This window comes from Macrobrachium nipponense, chromosome 35 (genome assembly GCF_015104395.2).
Source record: "Macrobrachium nipponense isolate FS-2020 chromosome 35, ASM1510439v2, whole genome shotgun sequence".
Classification (NCBI taxonomy): Eukaryota; Metazoa; Arthropoda; class Malacostraca; order Decapoda; family Palaemonidae; genus Macrobrachium; species Macrobrachium nipponense.
Window position 1 is genome coordinate 57,499,581 of NC_061096.1, and position 21,829 is coordinate 57,521,409.

The 21,829-nt window shown below is 39.0% G+C and overlaps 2 protein-coding genes across 5 annotated transcripts in view; one reads left to right on the forward strand and one right to left on the reverse strand.

Annotated features, from left to right (window-relative positions):
* The window catches only part of LOC135208813 (small ribosomal subunit protein mS33-like), a 118,991-nt gene extending 102,336 nt beyond the window's left edge, over window positions 1-16,655 (forward strand). Inside the window, exon 4 of the mRNA XM_064241353.1 lies at window positions 12,819-16,655. Coding sequence (XP_064097423.1) covers window positions 12,819-12,932 — 114 coding nt within the window. The 3' untranslated portion in view covers window positions 12,933-16,655. The remainder of the gene's footprint in view (window positions 1-12,818) is intronic.
* Window positions 16,621-21,829, reverse strand: part of LOC135208812 (3-phosphoinositide-dependent protein kinase 1-like) — a 106,376-nt gene continuing 101,167 nt past the window's right edge. For all 4 annotated transcript variants that reach the window (XM_064241351.1, XM_064241350.1, XM_064241352.1 and 1 more), the window contains one exon: window positions 16,621-20,354. In XM_064241351.1, the coding sequence (XP_064097421.1) occupies window positions 20,250-20,354 (105 nt within the window). In that variant the 3' untranslated portion in view covers window positions 16,621-20,249. The remainder of the gene's footprint in view (window positions 20,355-21,829) is intronic.

Consider the following 21,829-nt stretch of genomic DNA (forward strand, 5'->3'; position numbering starts at 1 on the left):
GCATGGATCCTGTGAAGCGCCTTGAGCATAGTAGGCTCTCCTCTCCTAACAGGCGCTCCCCTTTGGAAGCCCGGAATTCTAGGAGTAGGATTAAGATCAAAGAGCACGCACTCATCAGATTAGGAAGGACTCATTCGAGAGGAGCTCTCCAGAAACTTTGGCTTCCCCTGATAGGCGCCAGTCTGCTACTAGACACTCTCTAGACAGACGCACTTCTTTAGAGAAGGCTAACTGCCCTCGTAAAGAAGCGGAGGGTTCTTCAGTGGATGAAGTTGAACCTTCAGAAGAGGATTTGGTGAAGGACTCGTCAGTTTCGTCCTATAAGATCCTTACAGATCTCCTTCTTCAAGAGTTTGGAGACTCCCTTACTCCCGTCGCTCCTCCGTCTCCTCTCTCTTTATTCTCGACTTCGAAGAAGACGAAAGTTTCCTCTTGTGTGAGGATGAAGCCAACCATCTCAATGAAGAAGGCTTTGAGAGGTTTTGGTGATTGGCTGCTTTCTAAGGAAGAGAAAGGGAAGACTGTGTTTTCTTTCCCTCCTTCCAAGCTTACGGGCAGACTGGGGTTTTGGTACGAGTCTGGAGAACCCCTAGGCCTGGGTCTTCCTTCATCGGCGGATGCGGACTTCTCTTCTCTGGTAGATGCAGCACGACGCTCGGCTCTTTTGTCTGCTAAGACTACCTGGGCTATGAACGAGCTTGACCACCTGCTGAAGGGAATGTTTAGTCTTGGAAGTCTTCAACTTCCTTGACTGGTCTTTGGGGGTCTTGGCTAAGAAGACTCAGAACCCGGATGCTATTTCGCCAGAAGATCTCAACAGTGTTCTAACGTGCATTGATAAAGCAGTTAGAGATGGATCGAGCGAAATAGCCTCCCTGTTTGGAGCAGGGATCCTTAAGAAGAGATCAGTCTTCTGCTCTTTTCTGACTAAGTCTGTTTCGCATGCCCAAAGAGCCTCTCTTCTGTATTCGCAGCTCTCGCCTCTGCTATTTCCGAAGAAGATAATACAGGACATCTCAGGATCTATCTCTGCGAAGGCGACTCAGGACATGCTCGCGCAGTCGGCACGGAAGCCTAGGACCTCCTTCCAGACGAAGACGAAGAAGGAGACTCCAGCTAGACAGGAGCCCTTTCGAGGGGGCCCTCCTTCTAGAGCCTCTACCTCGAGAGGTAATAGACCTTTCAAGAGAGGTAGATCCTTCTCACGCTCTGCCAGAGCTAAGAAGTAGGGAAGTAGTCCTCCAAACACCAGTAGGTGCCAGGCTTCTAAGATTCTCGGAAGCCTGGGCAAAGAGAGGAGCGGACAACTGGTCCCTTTCGATTATCCGGAAAGGATATCTGATTCCCTTTACGGAAAGACCACCGTTGACAACGACTCCGAGGGAGTTGGTGGCCAGGTACAGGGATCCCATCATGAGCCTTGCTTTAACACAAGCAGTGGAACAAATGTTCGAGAAAGAGGCTATAGAGCTAGTGAGCGACCCTTGCTCAGCGGCTTTTACACCGCCTTTTTCTAGTTCCAAAAGCCTCAGGAGGATGGAGACCGGTTCTGGATGTAAGCGCCCTGAATTTCTTTGTAGAAAAGAGGAAGTTCGCCATGGAGACGACATCCTCAGTGTTGGCGGCCCTTCGGCCAGGGGACTGGATGGTGTCCCTAGATCTTCAGGACGCTTACTTCCATGTGCCTATCCATCCTTCTTCAAGGAAATACCTCAGGTTCATGATGGGAGGAAGGATATTCCAGTTCAGGGCTTTGTGCTTCGGCCTTTCAACAGCCCCTCAGGTCTTCACAGGCCTAATGAAAAATGTAGCAAGATGGCTACATTTGGAGGGAGTCAGAGTGTCCCTTTACTTGGACGACTTGGCTAATCAGAGCCAAGTCGCAGAAAAGATGTTTGGAGGACCTACAAAAGACCCTTTTCATGGCAAGTTCGCTGGGACTTTTGGTGAACTTTCAAAAGTCTCAGTTGATCCCCAGTCAAGATCGTATCTATCTGGGGATTCGGATGGCTTCTCTGGATTTTCGGGCTTTTCCGTCTCCAGAAAGGATAGCCCGAGGGTCAGAGAAAGTCAAAGCCTTCCTAGAGAAAGAAGTATGCACAGCGAGGGAGTGGATGAGTTTGTTGGGGACACTCTCCTCGTTGGAGCAATTCCTTTCTCTAGGAAGGTTGCACCTCAGACCTCTCCAGTTCTTTCTACATCGAAACTGGAGGTGTCGTTCGCAAAACCTAGAGTTCTCCTTCGAGATCTCAAGGGAAATCAAGAAGGACCTCTCTTGGTGGGCCAACCCTCTCAGGTTTGCAGAAGGGATGTCCCTTCACATTCCGAACCCCAACCAAGTGTTGTATTCCGACGCCTCGGAAACAGGTTGGGGAGCAACGCTCGGCTCAAGAGAAGTGTCAGGCACCTGGAAGAAGGAACAGGTGACCTGGCACATCAACAAGAAGGAGCTGATGGCGGTTTGGCTAGCTTTGAAAGCTTTCGAGCCCCACGTCCTAGCTTCAGCAGTACAGATCAACTCGGACAACACCACGGCCCTGGCTTACATCAGGAAGCAGGGGGGACTCACTCTTTCTCCCTGTACGAGACAGCAAAAGAACTTCTGCTTTGGGCAGAGCAAAGGAAGATTTGTCTCCTTACCAGGTTCGTACAGGGAGAAAAGAACGTCAGAGCAGACCTCCTAAGCAAGAAAGATCAAGTCCTGCCTGCAGAGTGGACTCTTCATGAGGATGTTTGCCAGGACCTGTGGAAGCTTTGGGGGCAAGCCTCATATAGACCTCTTCGCCACAGCCAAGAATGCGAGGATAGCCAACTACTGCTCTCCGATATCGGACCCGAGGGCAGTGTCGATAGACGCGTTTCTACTAGATTGGAAGGGTCTAGACATGTATGCTTTTCCTCCATTCAAGATACTGGGAGAGAGACTAAAGAAATTTGCAGAATCGGAGGCAGCAAGGATGACGCTGGTAGCCCCGTTCTGGCCCGCACAAGTATGGTTCACAGAGGTACTGGAATGGTTAGTAGATCTTCCGAGAACATTACCACAGAGGATCGATCTGCTCAGACAACCCCACTTCGAGAGGTATCACAAAAACCTCCCCGCTCTAGATCTGACTGGCTTCAGACTGTCAAAAGTTTGGTCAGAACGAGAGGCTTTTCTGCAAGAGTTGCAACGGCTATCGCAGCAGCAAGAAGGCCTTCTACCCTTAGAGTCTACCAATCAAGTGGGACGTCTTTGGCGATGGTGTAGGAACCATCACTTTTCCTCTTCAGTACCTCTGTGACCCAAATAGCAGGCTTCTTACTTTTCCTTAGGGAAGAAAGTGGATTGGCGGTATCAACCATTAAAGGCTATCGTAGCATGCTATCTGCAGTGTTTAGGCACAGAAGCTTAAACATTTCAGAAGATAAGGACCTTCATGATCTAATAAGATCGTTTGAAACATCCAAGAAGGTTTCTCCAGGGATTCCGAGTTGGAAATCCTTGGATGTAGTGCTACGTTACCTGAGGTCCAATAAGTTCGAACCGCCTCAGTCTGCCTCGTTTAGAGACCTCACGAAGAAGACAATTTTTCTCATGGCATTGGCTTCCGCAAAGAGGGTTAGTGAACTCCATGCACTAGAAGGAAATGTGGGATTCAGAGGAGATGCAGCTATCTGTTCGTTCCTTCCTTCGTTCTTGGCTAAGAACGAGAACCCCTCAAATCCTTGGCCTAGGAGCTTTGCAGTCCAAGGCTTGTCTGCATTAGTAGGCGAGGGAAGCAGAGAGGTCGCTTTGCCCAGTACGAAGTTTAAAGTTCTATCTACAGAGAAAGAAAAAACTTAAGGGCAATGATGTCAACCTTTGGTGCTCTGTAAGAGATCCAAGGAGGACTCTTTCGAAGAATGCGCTTTCTTTCTTTATCAGAAGCCTGGTGAAAGAAGCGCATGCGATATGTAATGAAAGTCAATTCAAAGTTCTTAAGGTCAAAGCTCATGAGGTAAGAGCTATTGCCACGTCATTGACTTTTAACAAAAACATATCCCTGAGTAATATTATGAAGGCAACATTCTGGCGTTGCAACTCAGTCTTTGCAAACCACTATCTGAGAGACGTCAAAATTACGTATGAAAGTGCTTCGGGTTAGGCCCGTACGTATCGGCGGATTCGGTGCTGGGGCAGGGAGCTGAGACATATCCTTTGTAGTATATATTTTTCCCCTTGTTAGGTTGTAAGTTTTTGGTTGTTTGAAAGAACATGCGGGTAGGCATGTTTTTCATTTCGTAGTCTAACAATGATTAGATTGGTTAGGTGATCGGTTTATGTTTGAGCTCCTTGCAATGATAGTGGTTAGGTTCTGTCATATAAGTGGGCGAATCCCCGTTGACAGATCCTGCTCGGATTCTATCAAGTAAGCGGATAACCAAATCCCTTTGATAGACCCAAAGAGTCTGTCAGCTGTAGGTCACGCCCTCGCTGAAGCTCTTAAGGCAACGCAGACTCAATCAGCTAAGTATATATCTGACAGGAAAGTTCATGTACAAAAATGTTATTGTTAGTATACAATAAGGTTTTGTACATACTTACCTGGCAGATATATATACGATTGATGGCCCGCCCAGCCTCCCCTCAGGAGACAGGTGGAAGGAAAAATTCTGGCTGGAAAGGGAGATTGGTTCTTACAGCCGCCACCCAGCGGCGGGTAAGGTAGATCACCTGACCTACCTGTCGCGTGTGCCGCGAGTTTTGAATTCTGTCGTGACGTCAGAGACGTATAGCTAAGTATATATCTGCCAGGTAAGTATGTACAAAACCTTATTGTATACTAACAATAACATTTTTAAAGAAGTGGAAAGGGAAACTTCAGTACCCTCAGTCCTTTGGTAGTGGCTGGCATGGTATTGGGAAAAGAAGCATAGGAGAGACACTACTTCTCTTCTGTCTCTTCGCCTTGTTATAAGGATGTCAAGTTTTTGGGAGCCTGGGGGGGGTATGTCGTACCCAGAGCGCCCACCAGTTCGTTTGATGGGTATTGGATGTGTTTTTGTGTCAGAATTGGTGACAGGTGTTGTCTGGTTTGTTGTTGTGGTACTGTGCCCAGGGCAAGGGCAAATTTTTTTTTTTATATTAGTACATCTTGTCAGTGATTAGGCATATCCTGTTGCAAGACTCCCACTGATGGAGGTGACTGCCAGTACACTGCTGCACCACTAAAAGGTTAAGATGGGCAGCAACCAAAGGTAGTAATCACCTGCTGTAGCTCCCTTACCAGGTGAGGAAGCAACAAGCACCGTTTCAGTGTTAGCCACCTCTTTCTAGTTCAGATTATTGATATACTTAGTGTTAGTGTGTTGAATTAGAATAGTAGTCTATTAATTTCTCCCCCCCTTGCAATGTGGGATTCAGCTAAGTAATTACTTAGTAATTTACTTGTATAAAAATAACATTTTTATAACATTAATTTTATATAATACTTACCAAGTAATTACTAAATCAGAGCCCTTCCTCCTTCCCTCTGATTTTTCATGAACTTTGCAACAATAAATAGAATGACGCTGTACGGCTATTGTCGCTTCCACACTCCTGTTGCAGTGGACGGGACTTGTCACCCCCCCTCCTTCTTGGCAACAGCCGTGTTACTGCGAATTTTGAATTTAGGATGCCGTGCGAGCATAATCATTAGCCAAGTAATTACTTGGTATGTATTATATAAAATCGAACATACTGTGATAGAGATGCAAAATATTTCTTCAGTAAAGCATCTAAATGCTTATACTATATGCAAAGAACCCTCACACCTTCGTAGTATATAGGTAGATCATAAATGTGCTGGTTTTATCAATGCAGTACAAACACATGAATGACAAGCTTGTAACAAACATTCTATTCAGATCAAATGCAAATGAACAGTGATCTTTAAATAATTATATGTATTTCATTGTAGGTAAATAAAGACTTTTGGTTATGCAAGTGTTGTTGGACAAGTGGTGTTTGCGCTTGGCCACCAACCCGGTGGTCCGAAGTTCGATCCTTGGCTTGGGCAACGCAGAATCAGAGGAATTTATTTCTGGTGATAGAAATTAATTTCTCAATATAATTTGGTTTGGATCCCACAATAAGCTGTAGATCCCATTGCTAGGTGACCAATTGGTTCCTAGCCACATAAAAATATCTAATTGTTCGGGCTAGCCCAAGGAGAGCTGTTAATCAGCTCAGTGGTCTGGTAAAACTAAGATATACTTAACTTTTGCAAGTGCAAATCAGAGGTATTTTAATGATTTTGTGCATGTAGATTACATGAGTACGTTAATACAGTATACTATTCAAAATACTAAAATGAACTATATGTTGTCTGTGAGGCTGTCTAGGGCCTAAGGAGGTGAATGGACCCACTGCAATATTGGCTGGCCTGCTGAAAATTTCAGTTAGTCCATAGCTTGATGGCTATGGTCTTGTGATTTTATTTTCAAAATACTTAAATATTTATATATTGTTTTCTTTAGCACATAAATCATTATAGTAGCTTGGTGATTGGGCACTTTCTAGACTATATAGTCAAATAACTTACTACTTAAGTAGAGTTTGAAGTCCCATTCAGTTCTCATCATCCTTAGGCCAGCCTAGACAAATATTTTATTTCAACATTGGGCATTGGAACGATACTTTGATAGTATGAATGAATAAAAGTTACAATAAAAAAGTAATTAGAATGCATGTGTGCTTAAAAGAAGGCCAGTATAATCAAATATCTGGAGAATCTGTAGCATAGGCCTATAAGAAAATAATTTCATTTGAACAGTTGGTGAGCATAGGTCAAAGTGTAGCATGGGCTATACGTAGTACTAATGAGATAAATCATAATTATTGAAATTTCATTGTTTATTTGTGTTTGATCTTACTACTGTAAACTGTTCGATGCAAACTTGTCTTTCGAGTGCTTGTGTTGGTTTATTGATGATACAAACCAGCATGTTAATGATTACAAGAAGGGGCAAGGGTTCTTTGTATAAAACAGGATATTATGCAATGGTATGCCAAGCAAGTAAATTGGTGCATGAAGTCAGTGACGAGGACTGTGATGAATTTACAAAAGAATGCTACATCCTTAGAGAAGTAAAGTTGGATGACAAAAATTTTTGGTCAGCAGACATTTGAGTAAATGATGAGAAAGCTAGGTACATTCAAACTTGGTAGTGGATTGAAAGCAACCATCATTGACAAGATGATGCCATGGCTCAGAGGACTCAAACTTTTAGCCTTCGACATGTAAATTTGTGGGAGGACCAACTGGTGTAAAATTATTGCACTTATTCAAATTTGTGGGACCAAGTGGTGTAAAATTATCTAATTTATTCCAAAATAAGATTTCATATGCAGAACTCATAGTAGGTGGTAAAACCTATGTAGAGAATGTGTTCTTCATGTCTAAACAGCCCCATAATTCTCTTTCCAAAAAAAGGCTGTTAATACCTGGACCTGAAGTTTATAATGTTGAAAATGTGTCTAACTTCTGGGAAGAATTTCCAAAACTTTTTAAAGGCTTAGGTTGATGAAAACAAGATAGCCTTGTGTGATGATGCAACACATTTTTGCCTGTAGTATACACTAAGAAGAGTCCCTCATCTACCCCAAAGGTAAAGAAGAAATGACAAAATATGGTCCAACAGAATGTCATAATGCCTGTAACTGCACCAACTGAATGGTGCTCAGGAATAGCAATGCAGTGAAGTGTAATGGGGATGTGAGAATTTGTGTGGATCTTATGCCACTGAACAAAGTGGTAAAGAGGGAAATACTACACCCAATGGCCAACGTTGATGAAAATCTTGCCAAGCTACAAGGAAGCAAAGTTTTTACAAAATTAGATTCTAATTCTGGATTCTGGCAAATATCCCTCGATGAAGAATCAACACTTGATGACATTCGTAACCCCATTCAGACATTAATGTTTGGGTCGTCTTCCTTTTGGGATTAGCTTAGTGCCAGAAATCTTCCAGAGGACAATGTCAATTATTCTAGAGGGATTGAAAGAAGTTGTCTGTCATATGAATGATATTCTCATTCGTGGTCCGCAGGATATCCACGGTGACCATGTCTGAAAAGTTCTACAGTGACTACAGTATGTTGGAGTTACGCTAAACGACAAGTGCAAGTTCTCCAAGCGACAGATTAAATTCCTAGGACACATTACCTCCAAGATGGAATACAGACAGACCCAGGGAAAACAAACGCAATCAAAGAATTTCCAAGACCGACTAATGTTACTGAATTGCAACGATGTAACAGTATGGTAAACCAACTAACCAAGTCCATGCCAGACCTTGCCAGTATTAATGAGCTACTGAAGAGTCAGCACTGCTTTAAGGACCGGCTTCAAGAAGCAGCTTTCCAGGCAATGTAAAAACAATCTCATGTGTATAGATATACTAGTATGTATTAGTACGTTACAATCCTGACGAGGAGCACAATTGCCACTGATGCCTGCCGTGATGGACTTGAAATCATTCTTCTATAACTTGAAGATTCCAGTAATCGACGGCTGATTGCCTATGCTTCAAGAGCACTAAGTGACACTGAGCAGAGACAGTGTTACAGAGAAGGAAGCTTAAGCAGCTACATGGGTCTGTGAGAAATTCAAGGATTATGTATTCAATACAATCTTTAATCTAGAGACAAACCACAGATCATTAATTACATTACTCTGGTTCAGACTGTCTAAGCTTCCATGTAAAATACTCTGTTTCTCTCTTTGACTTGCAAGATATTTATTTGAAGCAACCTAGGTTCAAGGAGTATGTCAGAACACAGATGATACTTTATCTCATGCTCTGATGAGCTTATATATTGCCATGACAGTTGGTCTCCAGTTATGCCTCCTCAGCCACTCTAGAAACCATACTAGGAAAAGAAAAATCATCTCATGGTAAATCAAGAACCTCTGGTTTTTAACACCCTTATAGTTATTCCAGGATCTCTTCAGTTAGAAGTACTGAATGCTTCACATGAAGGCCATCTGGGTATCACCAAGTGCCAAGGACGTTCGAGTTACTAAGTTTGGTGGCCCCTCATTACAAAGCAAATCGAAGCTATGGTTAATAAGTGCCTTACATGGGCCAAATTGAAACCAGGGAACCTCTTATGGATATGTCTTTTCCAGTGAAACAACTATGGAGCCATTGGTACTGATTTGTTTGAATTTGAAGGAAAGTCTTACATCATTGCAGTAGACTATACCAGCTGATGGTTTGAATTCAGAGAATTGAAAACCACTTCTTCAGGATCAGTTATGAGAGCTTTGTCAGATATAATTTCTACAGTCATCTCTGGCAATGGACCTCAGTATGTACTCAAGTTATGAATTTCAAAAATTCACAAAGGACTGGGGATTTTCTCATGTAACGTCCATCACCTCTTCATCTACAGGCCAACGGTGAAACAGAGAGCTGTACCGACAGCCAAAAATATTCTTAACCCTCTTGCGTACAGGCTGAAAATATAAGGGTGTAAGGTACATGACTTTCCCCCCTGGGCCAAAAAGAACATGGAAGTTTTTTGGTAAAATTCGGTACGTCTGAACTATAACTGACATACGCTTCTGGTTAGTGTTATTATGTCGGCAAATGATTGAATTATTTCCTAAAGCAATCAGAACATCTTTACAAGCCTTAGAAATAATAAAAACTATGTGATGAACGTGAAATTTTAAAGAAAAATCATAGATATTATTTTGAAATAATCATGAACAATATAATAATTAGGTTTGGGGAGTTTGATTTACACTTAAATTGTGTAGAAATGTTTGATCTTTCACATGGAAGCAATAATTTTGCTATAAATATGTTTGCTAATGAGCTGTAATCGATTAAAAAATGCTAATTTTTTAGGGAGTACTTTTCAGATTTTCCAACCTACTTATGTTGACGATTTGTATCATAGCTGAGTAAGCTAGTGGCGTCGGGTTTGCATTTTCTTCGAGATTCATCATCTGTCAACCAACCCAATGGTGTTAACTACGTTTTCTATGATTGATGTGTTTTTTTTCGTGAATTTTTCCCAAAAATACTTACATATGTCATCTGTGTACTTATGGGAAAAAATGTATTGATGTGCTACGCGTCATCAGATCACGAGAGGGTTAAAAAGAACACATACCCCTTACCTTGTTCTTGCTTGCCTGTCGTTCATTGCCTCTCAGAAATGGCTTTACTCCCAGCAATCTCCCCATGAACAGAAGAATAAAAACAAAACTTCCTGTTCACCCTAACATTCTACACCCAAAGGATATTGATAAAGATGCACTGCAGAAAAAAAGAGGCAGTATTCAAGAATTACAACAACCATCACTGAATACAGAACCTTACAAGCCCAAGGTCATACATAGTTGTTACAGATGCCGGATCAACAAGACAATAAGGAGAAATAGGCATTCTCTTATGTGTATACAACCGAGAAAACACTTAACTCCTTAACAGACCAACTGAGAAATGACAGAAGTCAGCAAACCAGAAACTTGACACTAAATACTTCAAATGACCAAAGTGCCAGTGCACTCAGTAACAATAATCATAATGAAGTGAGAAAATCTGCTAGGGTGCATAAATCAAACAAAAAGCCTGATATTCTGTGTTAGTACTGATTACATACTGTATTTTTATGTTACAAGCTGTCGTGTTGACAGCAAGTTATATATTATAAAGTTAATGATTACATTCAAACCTCAGTTTTCATATGTTTTGGTTTTCGTGGGTTTTGTCTCAGTTATCGTACGTTTCCTCATTTTTCGTACATTCAGAAGTGCTCCATCTGGGGCCCATCATGTGACAGGGCCCCGTATTGAGCGCCCAAACAAAGCATCTCATCTTTCGTGATCCAATCTGCTTTTGTGTTTATTGTTTTTCTACTTTTTTATTCAAGTGCAACTGCTAAATAAGCTATCATGGGGCCAAAGAAAGTTCCAAGTACTAGCCCTTGTGTAAAAAAGGTGAGAAACACCATAGAATTTAAGAAAGAACTCGTAGCAAAGTGTTGGAAGAAGTTGCATGCCGATATCAGTAGGACAATGCGAATTTAATGCTAGTAGATGCTGGCTTGAAAAATTCAGAAAACGAATGGGCATACATAATGTGCCTACTACAGAGATTAAGGACATGTTTGCAAAATGGAAGGATGTAAAAAATTGTGGAGAATTATCATCCCAACAGAGTTGTAATCAGTGTCTCCAACATGTTTAATGACAATGTCGTATTTACCTTTAGGTAAATTTTGAAGAAATGCATAGTCAAAAGTTTCTGGACAGTTTTGTTGTGCGACAGTCCAGTAACTCTCAGTCTGGTCCTAGTGCCAGCAAAAAATGAAGAGGGGAAGTAACGTCAGAGTGCCAGTAAAAAACGAAGAGAAGTAACCCCTGATAGATCATTGATAACTGAAGTCCTTCTGGAGGGAGATTCCCCTTCCAAACAATAACCTCTCTTCCTCTCAGTCTTCCATATGCTAACATGTGTTTTCCATAAAGGTAAGATAAGAGTGATGTTAAATGTTCATTTATTCATTTCATTAGTCATTTATATTTATTTCTCTTTGTTTTCTGTATGTAAAACTGTGTTTATTTCCAAAACAAATGTATTTTTTGTTTATATTTTTGGGGGTCGAACGTATCGATTGTATTTACATTATTCCTTATGGGAATTATTGTTTTGGTTTTCGTGGGAGGTTCTGGAATGGATTATGTACAAAAACCAAAGTTTCACTGTATTTCTTGTCAGCAAGGAAAATATTTCAGTACCTATTACAGTATTATGGAAACATTTCACTTAATAAGAGAGGTAACTGGACTATTTCTGTTAAATAGATGAAACCTTTTTGCTAGGAAAACAAGAATTACTACTGAATTTGAATATAAAGGTTTATTTGCTTTAAGGTATTCTATATTAATTCCTTTTGATTTTCATGAAAAATGCTGGAAAGCGTATTTTATGTTCATCCTTAAACTTTAGAGGCGTTGTACTTGATAGCTATGTTGTTATCAGATTGCTCATTTGTCTGCCATCTATTAACTATTCTTCATTTCAGTCATACCTATTTCTGGTAATGCTGTAGTAAAGGTTCTGACTGGTAACCATGTTTTCACAACAGTCCTTCATAGTTACCATGTGACTTCAGGGTGCTCTTAGTCTTCTGTTCTCTAGTGCCATACAAGAGAAGTCCAAATATGTCATCTTTTTGCAAAGTTATTCACTAACATACTTTTTATTAGCAACATAAATTGGTAACATTTGGATTTTTTATTAGCAATATAAATTGGTAACATTTGGATTTTATGCATGAGCCAGGGAAGAGAAAGTTCTGTTACAAAGAGTTTAATACTGTACCACATAAAAATAATGAAATATTTTGTTTAAACATTCAAACTTCAGTCGTTAGTAGTAGCATGTTTAGGTCAAACCTCCTGAAGAACTTTTGTCAGACTCTCACATTTTCACTTTAATTATAAAGTATTTTGAAGTTATTAGATATAATTAGCTTGATTGTTTTACATGAGAAAAATCTCTTGGGATAGTATTGTTTGAGTTAGATTTTCAGCATGGTTGAACTGACCTTGTAACTAAGTTACCAAATTATGTGCATGCCAGCATTCTTTTATAAAATGAGTCATGACTCCAGGAAGTTGACTGTAGTGATACTACAAACGTATTTTGAAAGAAAGTATGCTAGACCGCACATATATAATATATGTGGTACTATACTACTGTATTTTTAGTTTTTCTATGTAACTATAAGAGCAGTACATGTCTGCCATACTCTTTTCAGTAACCATTTCATTATTTTACTGATTTTTCAGTATGGGTTATTCAGAGATGAACATCAAGATTTTAAAGAAGAAATGAAGAGGCAGCGGGCATTACGTGGTAAAGGAAAGCCTAAAAAAGGAGAGGGAAAGAGAGCGAAGAAATAGTTAACTTCTGTGACAACTGATGCAAGTAGCACCAAGAATGTAAATGTTAGTAAATACTGGTAACAAGTATTTGTATTGACATTCATCCTCTGAGTGAAAAAATTCATTAAATTCCATAATTTATGCAGTTCAATGAGAATACGTACAGTCAACATTATAGTGCATCCTTGACATACGGCAGTCCGATCCTAGGGTGCTTTTTCAGCGCTGTTAATGACATTTTACAATGCTGTAACTTGATGCAACATCAAGTTAAGGCGAAGTAAGCACCGATAACTGAGAAAAACAGACTTATTGCGGAAATCAACATACAGCGCAGCACTGGAATGGATCCCCTGCCGTAAGTTGAGGGCGCACTATATAGTTCTGAGTTAATACTGATGTAATTTTGAATTTTTTCTTGCAGAAATACAACCATTGCCTTTTAAATAGGTGTATCTGTCAGTGTGAGCTGGTACAGTCATTGAACTTTGCAATAATGTACAGTAGTTAATTGTTGGTTAACTGGCAAGTGGGAGAATTGCAACAATGTACAGCAGTTAACTGTTAGTTAATTGGCAAGTGGGAGAATACTCCTCACTCACTTTCTGTCACTAGCCAAGCGCCTCAGTGGAGTGGTTGGTATGGTGTTTGCGTCCCACCTCGGTGGTCGCGGGTTCGATTCTCGGCCATTCCATTGAGGAGTGAGAGATGTGTATTTCTGGTGATAGAAGTTCACTCTCGACGTGGTTCGGAAGTCACGTAAAGCCGTTGGTCCCGTTGCTGAATAACCAATGGTTCCATGCAACGTAAAAACACCATACAAACAAACAAACAAAACTTTCTGTCACTAACCACTTTTTCTTCAGCCATCGTCATATGAGGATATATCTTTGCACTTCTTGACTGTCAAGTTGAACTAGTATTGTCTTGTTTGAGTTTTTTTTTTATTTTTAGAAGAATCCCCACATTTGATATACAACTTCCTTTCAGTTTCAGGAGATTTTGTCGTGTTGCTATTGTAGAGGAGATTTTTTCTACTGTTGGGAGTTCAACATTCTGTGGAATCTACTGTTGATGCAACTCTTACATCACCTGCTGCTAAATAACTAGGAGTTAAATGTTGTCGAGAGTCTTAAGTCTGATAGCAGTACTCCTTCCAAGGACTACTGCAACCTTTTTGACCTCTTTGACGGTGTGAGCTAGATCTGAGTGAGGAGGGCAAGACCTATTCTTCCACCACCACCTCGTTGTCATCAAACTTGCTCCCTGCTACATCTTTCCCTTTCCCATCTTCTTCTTAGGAGGAAAAGAAGTGTTAGTCTAGGGCATCTTGCAAGAAGTATTGTTGGATTTCATGTGAATGCCCTCCCCATCCTCAAGGGAGGCAGAGGGTCTCAGTCACCTAAACATGACAGGGCAGGTATGGGTAACACCCCATACCCATAACCCTTCCCTACATAATCCAAAGGTATCACCACCATACAGGAGTCTGCTCATCTTCCTTGCTTTGCAAGTGCTTGGCCCCAGGATGACCTTCCTCCTTCGGCCTCTGAGGAAACACAAAGGGAGAAGGGAGGGTAGGAGGGGTTATATGCAACCCATTAGTTTGATGCATTCAAGGTGCTCCTACCATACATGCTCATAAAATGGGGTAGGCTTCCCCACCCTTTGCCCCCCTTGCGCCTCAGTGGCGTGGCTAGTTTGGTGTTTCCCTCTCACCTCGGTGGTCGCGGGTTTGATTCTCGGCCATTCCATTGAGGAGTGAGAGATGTGTATTTCTGGTGATAGAAGTTCCCTCTCGACGTGGTTCAGAAGTCATGTAAAGCCGTTAGTCCCGTTGCTGAATAACCACTGGTTCCATGCAACGTAAAAACACCATACAAACAAGCAAACCCCCTTGGGGCCACAAAGGATAGAGCCACTGTATCTTCTAGCTCTTCAGTGTGCCCATTACAGAGATCTACCTTGAGCTCTTCCTCCTGTCTCTCTTTGGAGACACACCTGACAGAACCTGTGCAACATCAGTGACCTTGACAGTGGACACACACCTAAGATACTGTGCCTTATCAGGCTGGTCTGGTTGTATAATCCTACACAGATCTGTGTTTAAGGTAACTCTTCCTGCTCTGCTTCTCTGAAGTACACCTGATTGAGACAACCCTGCCCATCTACTAGGCATGCAATCAATCATTGGATTGTGTGTATCAATGGTGGGCAGGTAGAGGACATATCCCTTACAAGATACACCTGCTCAGGGATTGTGTAGCAGAGTGAGCATGCATCTGTTCAACTGTAGAATCCTGGAAACGATTACACAAGCATGAGAAAGCCTATGGATGGGTGAACTTCAATTTTGGAGAATGCTCCCAAGTGTTGGGAGAGTGTGATGGCATTCCACTTCTCTTCACACACAGATATCAACTCTTCTCCTTGACTTTTTAGGCTTTAAGTAGAGTCAATGCTGGTCCCTTGCCTCTGTAGGCTTGGAATAGTCAGTGCTGCCACTTCCTTTCAGTGTGCTTGGAATCTAGTCAGTGCTGCCACCTCCTTCCACTGTGCATCCAGCTGGATTGAATGGAGTAGGGATGCTAGTGATGTGTGACAGACCTTTTGCAGTAGTGGGAGGATCTGTTCATATGCCATCATAATACACTCAGACCCACTAGTAGTGACTACAGACAACTTGGGTGATCTTTTACATGGTAGCACCTTTTCTGGATGCTTCAAGCCTCCATGGAAAATTATGTAGTCTTTTCAAAATCCCTACCCTTGTCAGCAGGGTTAATAGCAATACAGGTAATGCAGAAAGGCACTAGAAGTTACTGAGGACTAGCCTACAGTGTTGATTTTATAGTTGCCTCTATCTAGAGGTGAGGGGAAACTGGGTCTGGTGACCTTAGGGCTGTCAGTTTGGAAACATGGTTTTGAACTGAAGGCAGCTGCACAGGTAGCTACAAAGGTTTTCACCCATATGTTGTTGTGGGCTTATATGCTAGGCTGACACTAATTAGTACCTGGGTATGCTCATAAGAATGGCAAACTCAGGTAGGTATCACCCTTATGTTGTTGAGGGCTTATATGCTAGGTTGACACTAACTAGTACCTAGGTATGCTCATAAGAATGGCAAACTCAGGTAGGTATCACCCATATGTTGTTGAGGACTTATATTCTAGGTTGACACTAACTAGTACTTGGGTATGCTCATAAGAATGGCAAACAGGTAGGAATTAGTGATGATTCTTGTCCTGGTAGGGACTAACAGATTGGCTTTGGCAGATTGTCTTTGGCCACCTGTCATCTTGTAGGAAATAGTTTTTCTCAAGGACAGATTCCTGCTCCTACTTCAGTGATGCCAAGGCAGTACTGTCAACTGCACATGAAAGCCAGTCTCTTCTGGTGCCAAGATCACAGAGGTGCTGGTGAAGTTGGGGTTCACAGATTCACTGAACTCTATCCTGAAATAAATCAGTTGACAGATACAATTTCAATGACTGACCTAGCTACAGCTGGAGGATACTCCTATATAAAGGCACTGGTTTGTAGTCCTAGGAAAAATACAAATTGCTTTAAAAAATTTGTTTTGTAACAAATTACTAAAATTTTAGCTTTATACTGCATGACACCTCATTTGCAATTTGCTTTACAGTTTTATACTGTACTACACCTTAATTTTAATAAGAGGTTGATAAATGAAATATATCTACATTATGTACAGGATTTAAATATATATACAAAATACAGATTCTGATTTCATGTAACCCAAGATGAGCAGTTACACTGGTTTCTTTTGTGGCATTAAATCAACATGATTATGGTAACATTAGAAATAACAGGAAAAACTTCAAAAGAAATAGAGGTTTTTGATTGTATTACTACAAAACAATTATAAATGAAAAATACAGTAAATACAGTTTAAAACATAAGTTGCACAAATAACTGGTACAGAAAAATAGAGAATGTAATGAACTGTTTTCACGAGTTACTAAAACCTATATGTATGCTACATAATATGCAGATGTATCCCAAACAAAAAAATCCTGTTTGAGATCGATAATAAGATTGTAATTACAGGAAATTAAGGGATATAAAAGCATTATGCTACAATACATATAATTTACATATATAATTATGTATATATATACATACACATATACATATACATGTATATACTATGTATATATTACAATCATTTTAATAAATTAATTTTAAAATCATTACAACTTGCATGAGACCTACATACTAGAAGCTAGCATCTGGTAATAATTATAAGGTATTCATGTCAATAACTTACTCTCTTACGTACATAGGTCTGCATCTGAGAGCACATAAGCTTACTAGCATCCAACATGCTATCATCGTTGTCTATGCCATAACAATTTGAAGACTAATATACATTGAGTACAGGATAAGTAACTTATGTATCCCAGTGGGATCTATCACAAAACCATGTGAAGGCTGGTTTACATGTATTGTACATAGAGAAAATAATTTTTTTGCAGCATTCTGTTATGTAATTAGATATTCCAATTATAGTTACATAAAAAAAGTAATATTTTCTAAAACATTGAAAAAAATTCTTGATAAAAATATAAAAACATTACTCTGCAAACATCATGTTATCGATTTTGTTAAAAAGAATAAAATTCTCAAGAGAAATGTTTTTTAAAGTAACGTCCCCCACAAAAGAAAAAAAATTTGTACACTGGTCTACTCACCAATGAAACTATAATTTGTATGTAAATAAAAAATCTTACACAATCTACTTCCAGTCTAAGAATATCTTCAGAATTATTTTAATATTTCAAGAAAATAACCATTCCAAATATTTTAACTACCTTTAAACTCCTAGGCTATTATTACAAAACATATGAAATAACTAATGTAAGCTATTTGCTGCTACTGCATATTTATATATTTAACTCTCACAAGGGTAACCTGTTAACAAGTCTTCACTAGATGAATCACTTTAAAATTACATTTCCAAGTTTGATCATACTGTGAATGGACAAGTGCTACTTTATATAGCAAACTTAAAGAAGCATCACAAAAGAGTAATGAAGAAAAATAGCAAGCTTTAAATAACCAAAAAGTGGTGTTATCTGCAACAAAAATTAAATGAAATAGTAAAAGAATAACTTGAAATACAACCAGAAGAATCAAGATAACAGAACACTTAAAAATGGTGAGTGTCAATAAGGATTACTCTGTGTACAAAATTTTTATTAGATGCAATCATTATCAACTTAGATCACAGGTTAACTAAGTACTGAAACTTATGCTTTAGTTAAAAGTTTGTTCTACTGGCAGCAATTGCAATTTGTGTTATGATCAACAACAAAAGTCTATAAGAAATGTTTGTCGGAAACTATATTGATAAAATATCCATTTCTTAAGGAAATACCAAAATACCCACCCTCAATTACAGCCAATATGATACCAACTGTAAACTATCGGAAATTTATGAACTGCTCTCTAAGCAGGAAGGAAGTATTCCACATGTTTTGGCAATACTGATTAACCTCCAAGTCCACAAGGGAACCTTCAAAAAGAAGCTGATTGCTTGGACTAAAGGAGAGGTAACTTCCTCCTGCTTGTGTTTTTGTTCACCAATTTTTCAGAAAACCTTCATGTCCCTTAACAACAGTCTAATTTTCCCAAAAGAACTACCTTCAAATATGATGAACCATCCAAGTTTGCTTCACCATCAAATAAACCCATAGTAAAATTATACACAAAAACTTTGCATGTCTCTCATCATATAATCATCCATTAATGAACGATGAGGACCAAGTACCCTCAGCTGCATCCAAAATATGACAAATGTAAGTCTCATCTCCTGAATCCAATAAATGCCAAATATACTTTTTTCATCACTGACTAATCAGCTAATTGTAACATACAAAGCTGTCTTTTTCAGTCCGAGATTTACATTTTGTCACTCCTTTTCTATTAAGCATAAGTATTTCAATGATTCATGAAAAATCTTAGCAATTCCTACCAAATTTCAGTGACAAAACTGTTATGGCTGGAAATATGAACATAAACCCTTTCAATAACAAATTTACCAGCTGGTCTCAAGATGTTTTCACCTAATATTTGCAAGGGGCAAAATCTAATCATTACTAAAGGTAATGTAGTAGATTCTTTCTCTTCAGAGGTTTATTATTACCCAAGATAAAGACCTGTGCATCTCTCACATTATTCTTTTATAAAGTAATGGATTTACATAAAACTTCATAACTTGACTTCTAGACAATTTTAACATGGGATTTTTTGTACTGTGCTAACTAAGAAAGCTTACTAAACATAGTATATCCTTTTCCCTTAATATAAAACTTGTATTTAGGGAAGATTTAAATGATACAACAGAATTTTTATAAAAGAAAAAAAAACATTCCAATTAAATGCTGATAAACTTTTTCTTTAAATTTAATGGGAACATTCTATATACTCCCCATTCCATACCTTCATATCAAGCTTAAATTATTATTACAGCATAGTATAAAGTTAGAACTGGTTTCATTTGACCCAACAACCACAATTCACTATTCAACAATAACTAAGTCACTATTCAACAATAACTATATAGTATTCTTTTTAGATTGTGTTTAAAATGGTATGGATATCTTCACAAAGACAGGATAACCTATGCTTGTTACCAACAGAACAAACTTTACTCATTCCTATGGCTTAAAACTTTTACACCACTCCACTTAGCATCATCTAAATTTTAGTGACCACACTCACCACAGTAACACAGCATGACGATTAAATAAAATAGGAATTCATTACAATACTTCTGTGGGAATAAAAACTAACACTTTTCAACAGTGAAACCTGATGCTTACTAATTATGTTTAGATATTTCCAAGTTTCCTAATCATTAACAAAAAACAAAACATTTAAAACTCAACAGAAATTTATTGCAATTATCAATTAATCCCACTAGGAAGCTAATGTCATACCAAACATCCAGGAAAATATTAAAAAATTTCTCTCATAGGAACAGATTTCACATATGCTTTCAAAGATAAACTAGAAATTATTCTTGAACAACAAACAAAATCTTCCATATTTACAACATATCTTCAGTTTAAAAGGGGAGACAACAGAAAAGAAACATGGCCATTTGACTATCTAATGTCAACAGATAACAAAACAGGATCTAAGGTACATCACCCTTCTGTGTAAATGTCTAAAATAAATTTAATGTATCCACCACCCTAAACAGAAACTTGGCTAAAGCTTTAGATGCCATAGTTGTCTTCTGCTCCGACAAAATCATATATAATAAAAAAAAATTTTCATACACCCTAGTATTTCTTTTGATGGATTCAAGTTGTGGTCTCTGGATAATAATAATGCTTCACTTCCTCTATGACTCTACACCATTCAAGTGCATAACCTTCTGGATCTTCTAAATAGTATGTTCTGTTTGGCTGAAAAATAAATAGAAAAGGAAAATCAACCAAAGGTTTTATATTACTGTTGTATATGTTTAACTAATCCACCAGGTGCAAATTCTAATCTCAAAAAGGATCTATTACTAAGGAAGAGGTGAAAATTGGAGTTTAAGTAGTTAGAGAGTAGGAAGAGACAAACGGGAATGGATGAAAAGTAGAAGGTATAAAGGTATGAAGCTGGGGCCATACAACCACAGCAAAATCATTATTCTGTCAGAGTAAAAATATTATAGCTTTTTATACAGATATGTTTCACATATGCAAACAATTCATTTCATGTGCATAATGTATCAGATAACAATTTTGTTGCACTTAATGGGAAGAGAATTTACTCTTATGTACCCCAATGAGTATGATACTTAACTGTACAATATAAAGAAACTTTTCCCCACCAGAGAGAAAGGAAGTGGCCCTAAACAAAATGCAAAGTTAAGTATATCTTAGTTTGACCAGACCACTGAATTAACAGCTCTCCTAGGGCTGGCCTGAAGGATTAGATATTTTTACGTGCCTAGGAACCACTTGGCCACCTAGCAACGGAACTTACAGCTTTTTGTGGGATTCGAACCATATTATAACGAGAAATGAATTTATATCACCAGAAATAAATTCCTCTGACTCCATGTTGGCCGAGCCGAGAATCGAACTTTGGACCATCGGACTGGTAGCAGAGTGCAAAAACCACTCGTCCAACGAGGAACTCTAAACAAAATGCAACTGATCATATATGTAGCACCAACTTTGATATCTGAATATCTACTAAGGCGAGAGGGTAACTGAAGTAGAAATCAGTTCTACAAACATCATAAGACTCAAAATGTTTCAAAATTTAATTTAGGCACTTGGAAAAACAACTTTCCATCCTTTTTCAGAGAATTTAGCTGGTAACTGTCAAAAGCCAAAGAATGAAAGACAAGAATTTTGGTTCTAACAAACATTTGTTTCACTACAAACCAATTATTTATAATTAAGCCCTAATTTCATGGTCAGCAAAATCTAAATACTTCAGTTCAAGTGAAAGAGTAACATGAAAATGAATGCATGAATCACAATAAATAAAAGGAACATTACAATAACAGCAAACAATAATCCAGGGAGGCACAGTAGCCAACCAACCTAGGATAGGTAACATATAGGAACGATGCCCACCCTTTCTGGGCAATGGCTCTGTTCAAGATCTACAAGCTGGCGTATATGGGATCTTGTATGGAATGGGGCTATTTATAATCAATGTGTTTGTATGGGAAAAAATTATTTTATATATGAGTGATGTTACAGGATTAGAACACAATGCTAAATCAGATATAATCAACAACTTGGGTGAAATAATGGCCTGTGATAGACTTAGACCTAGCTGAAATACCTGAAAATAAAATTATAATTATTTTTAAGTAGGAATATATCACAAAGTATTAACACAACTAATTCATAATCATAGGGTAGTAACATCA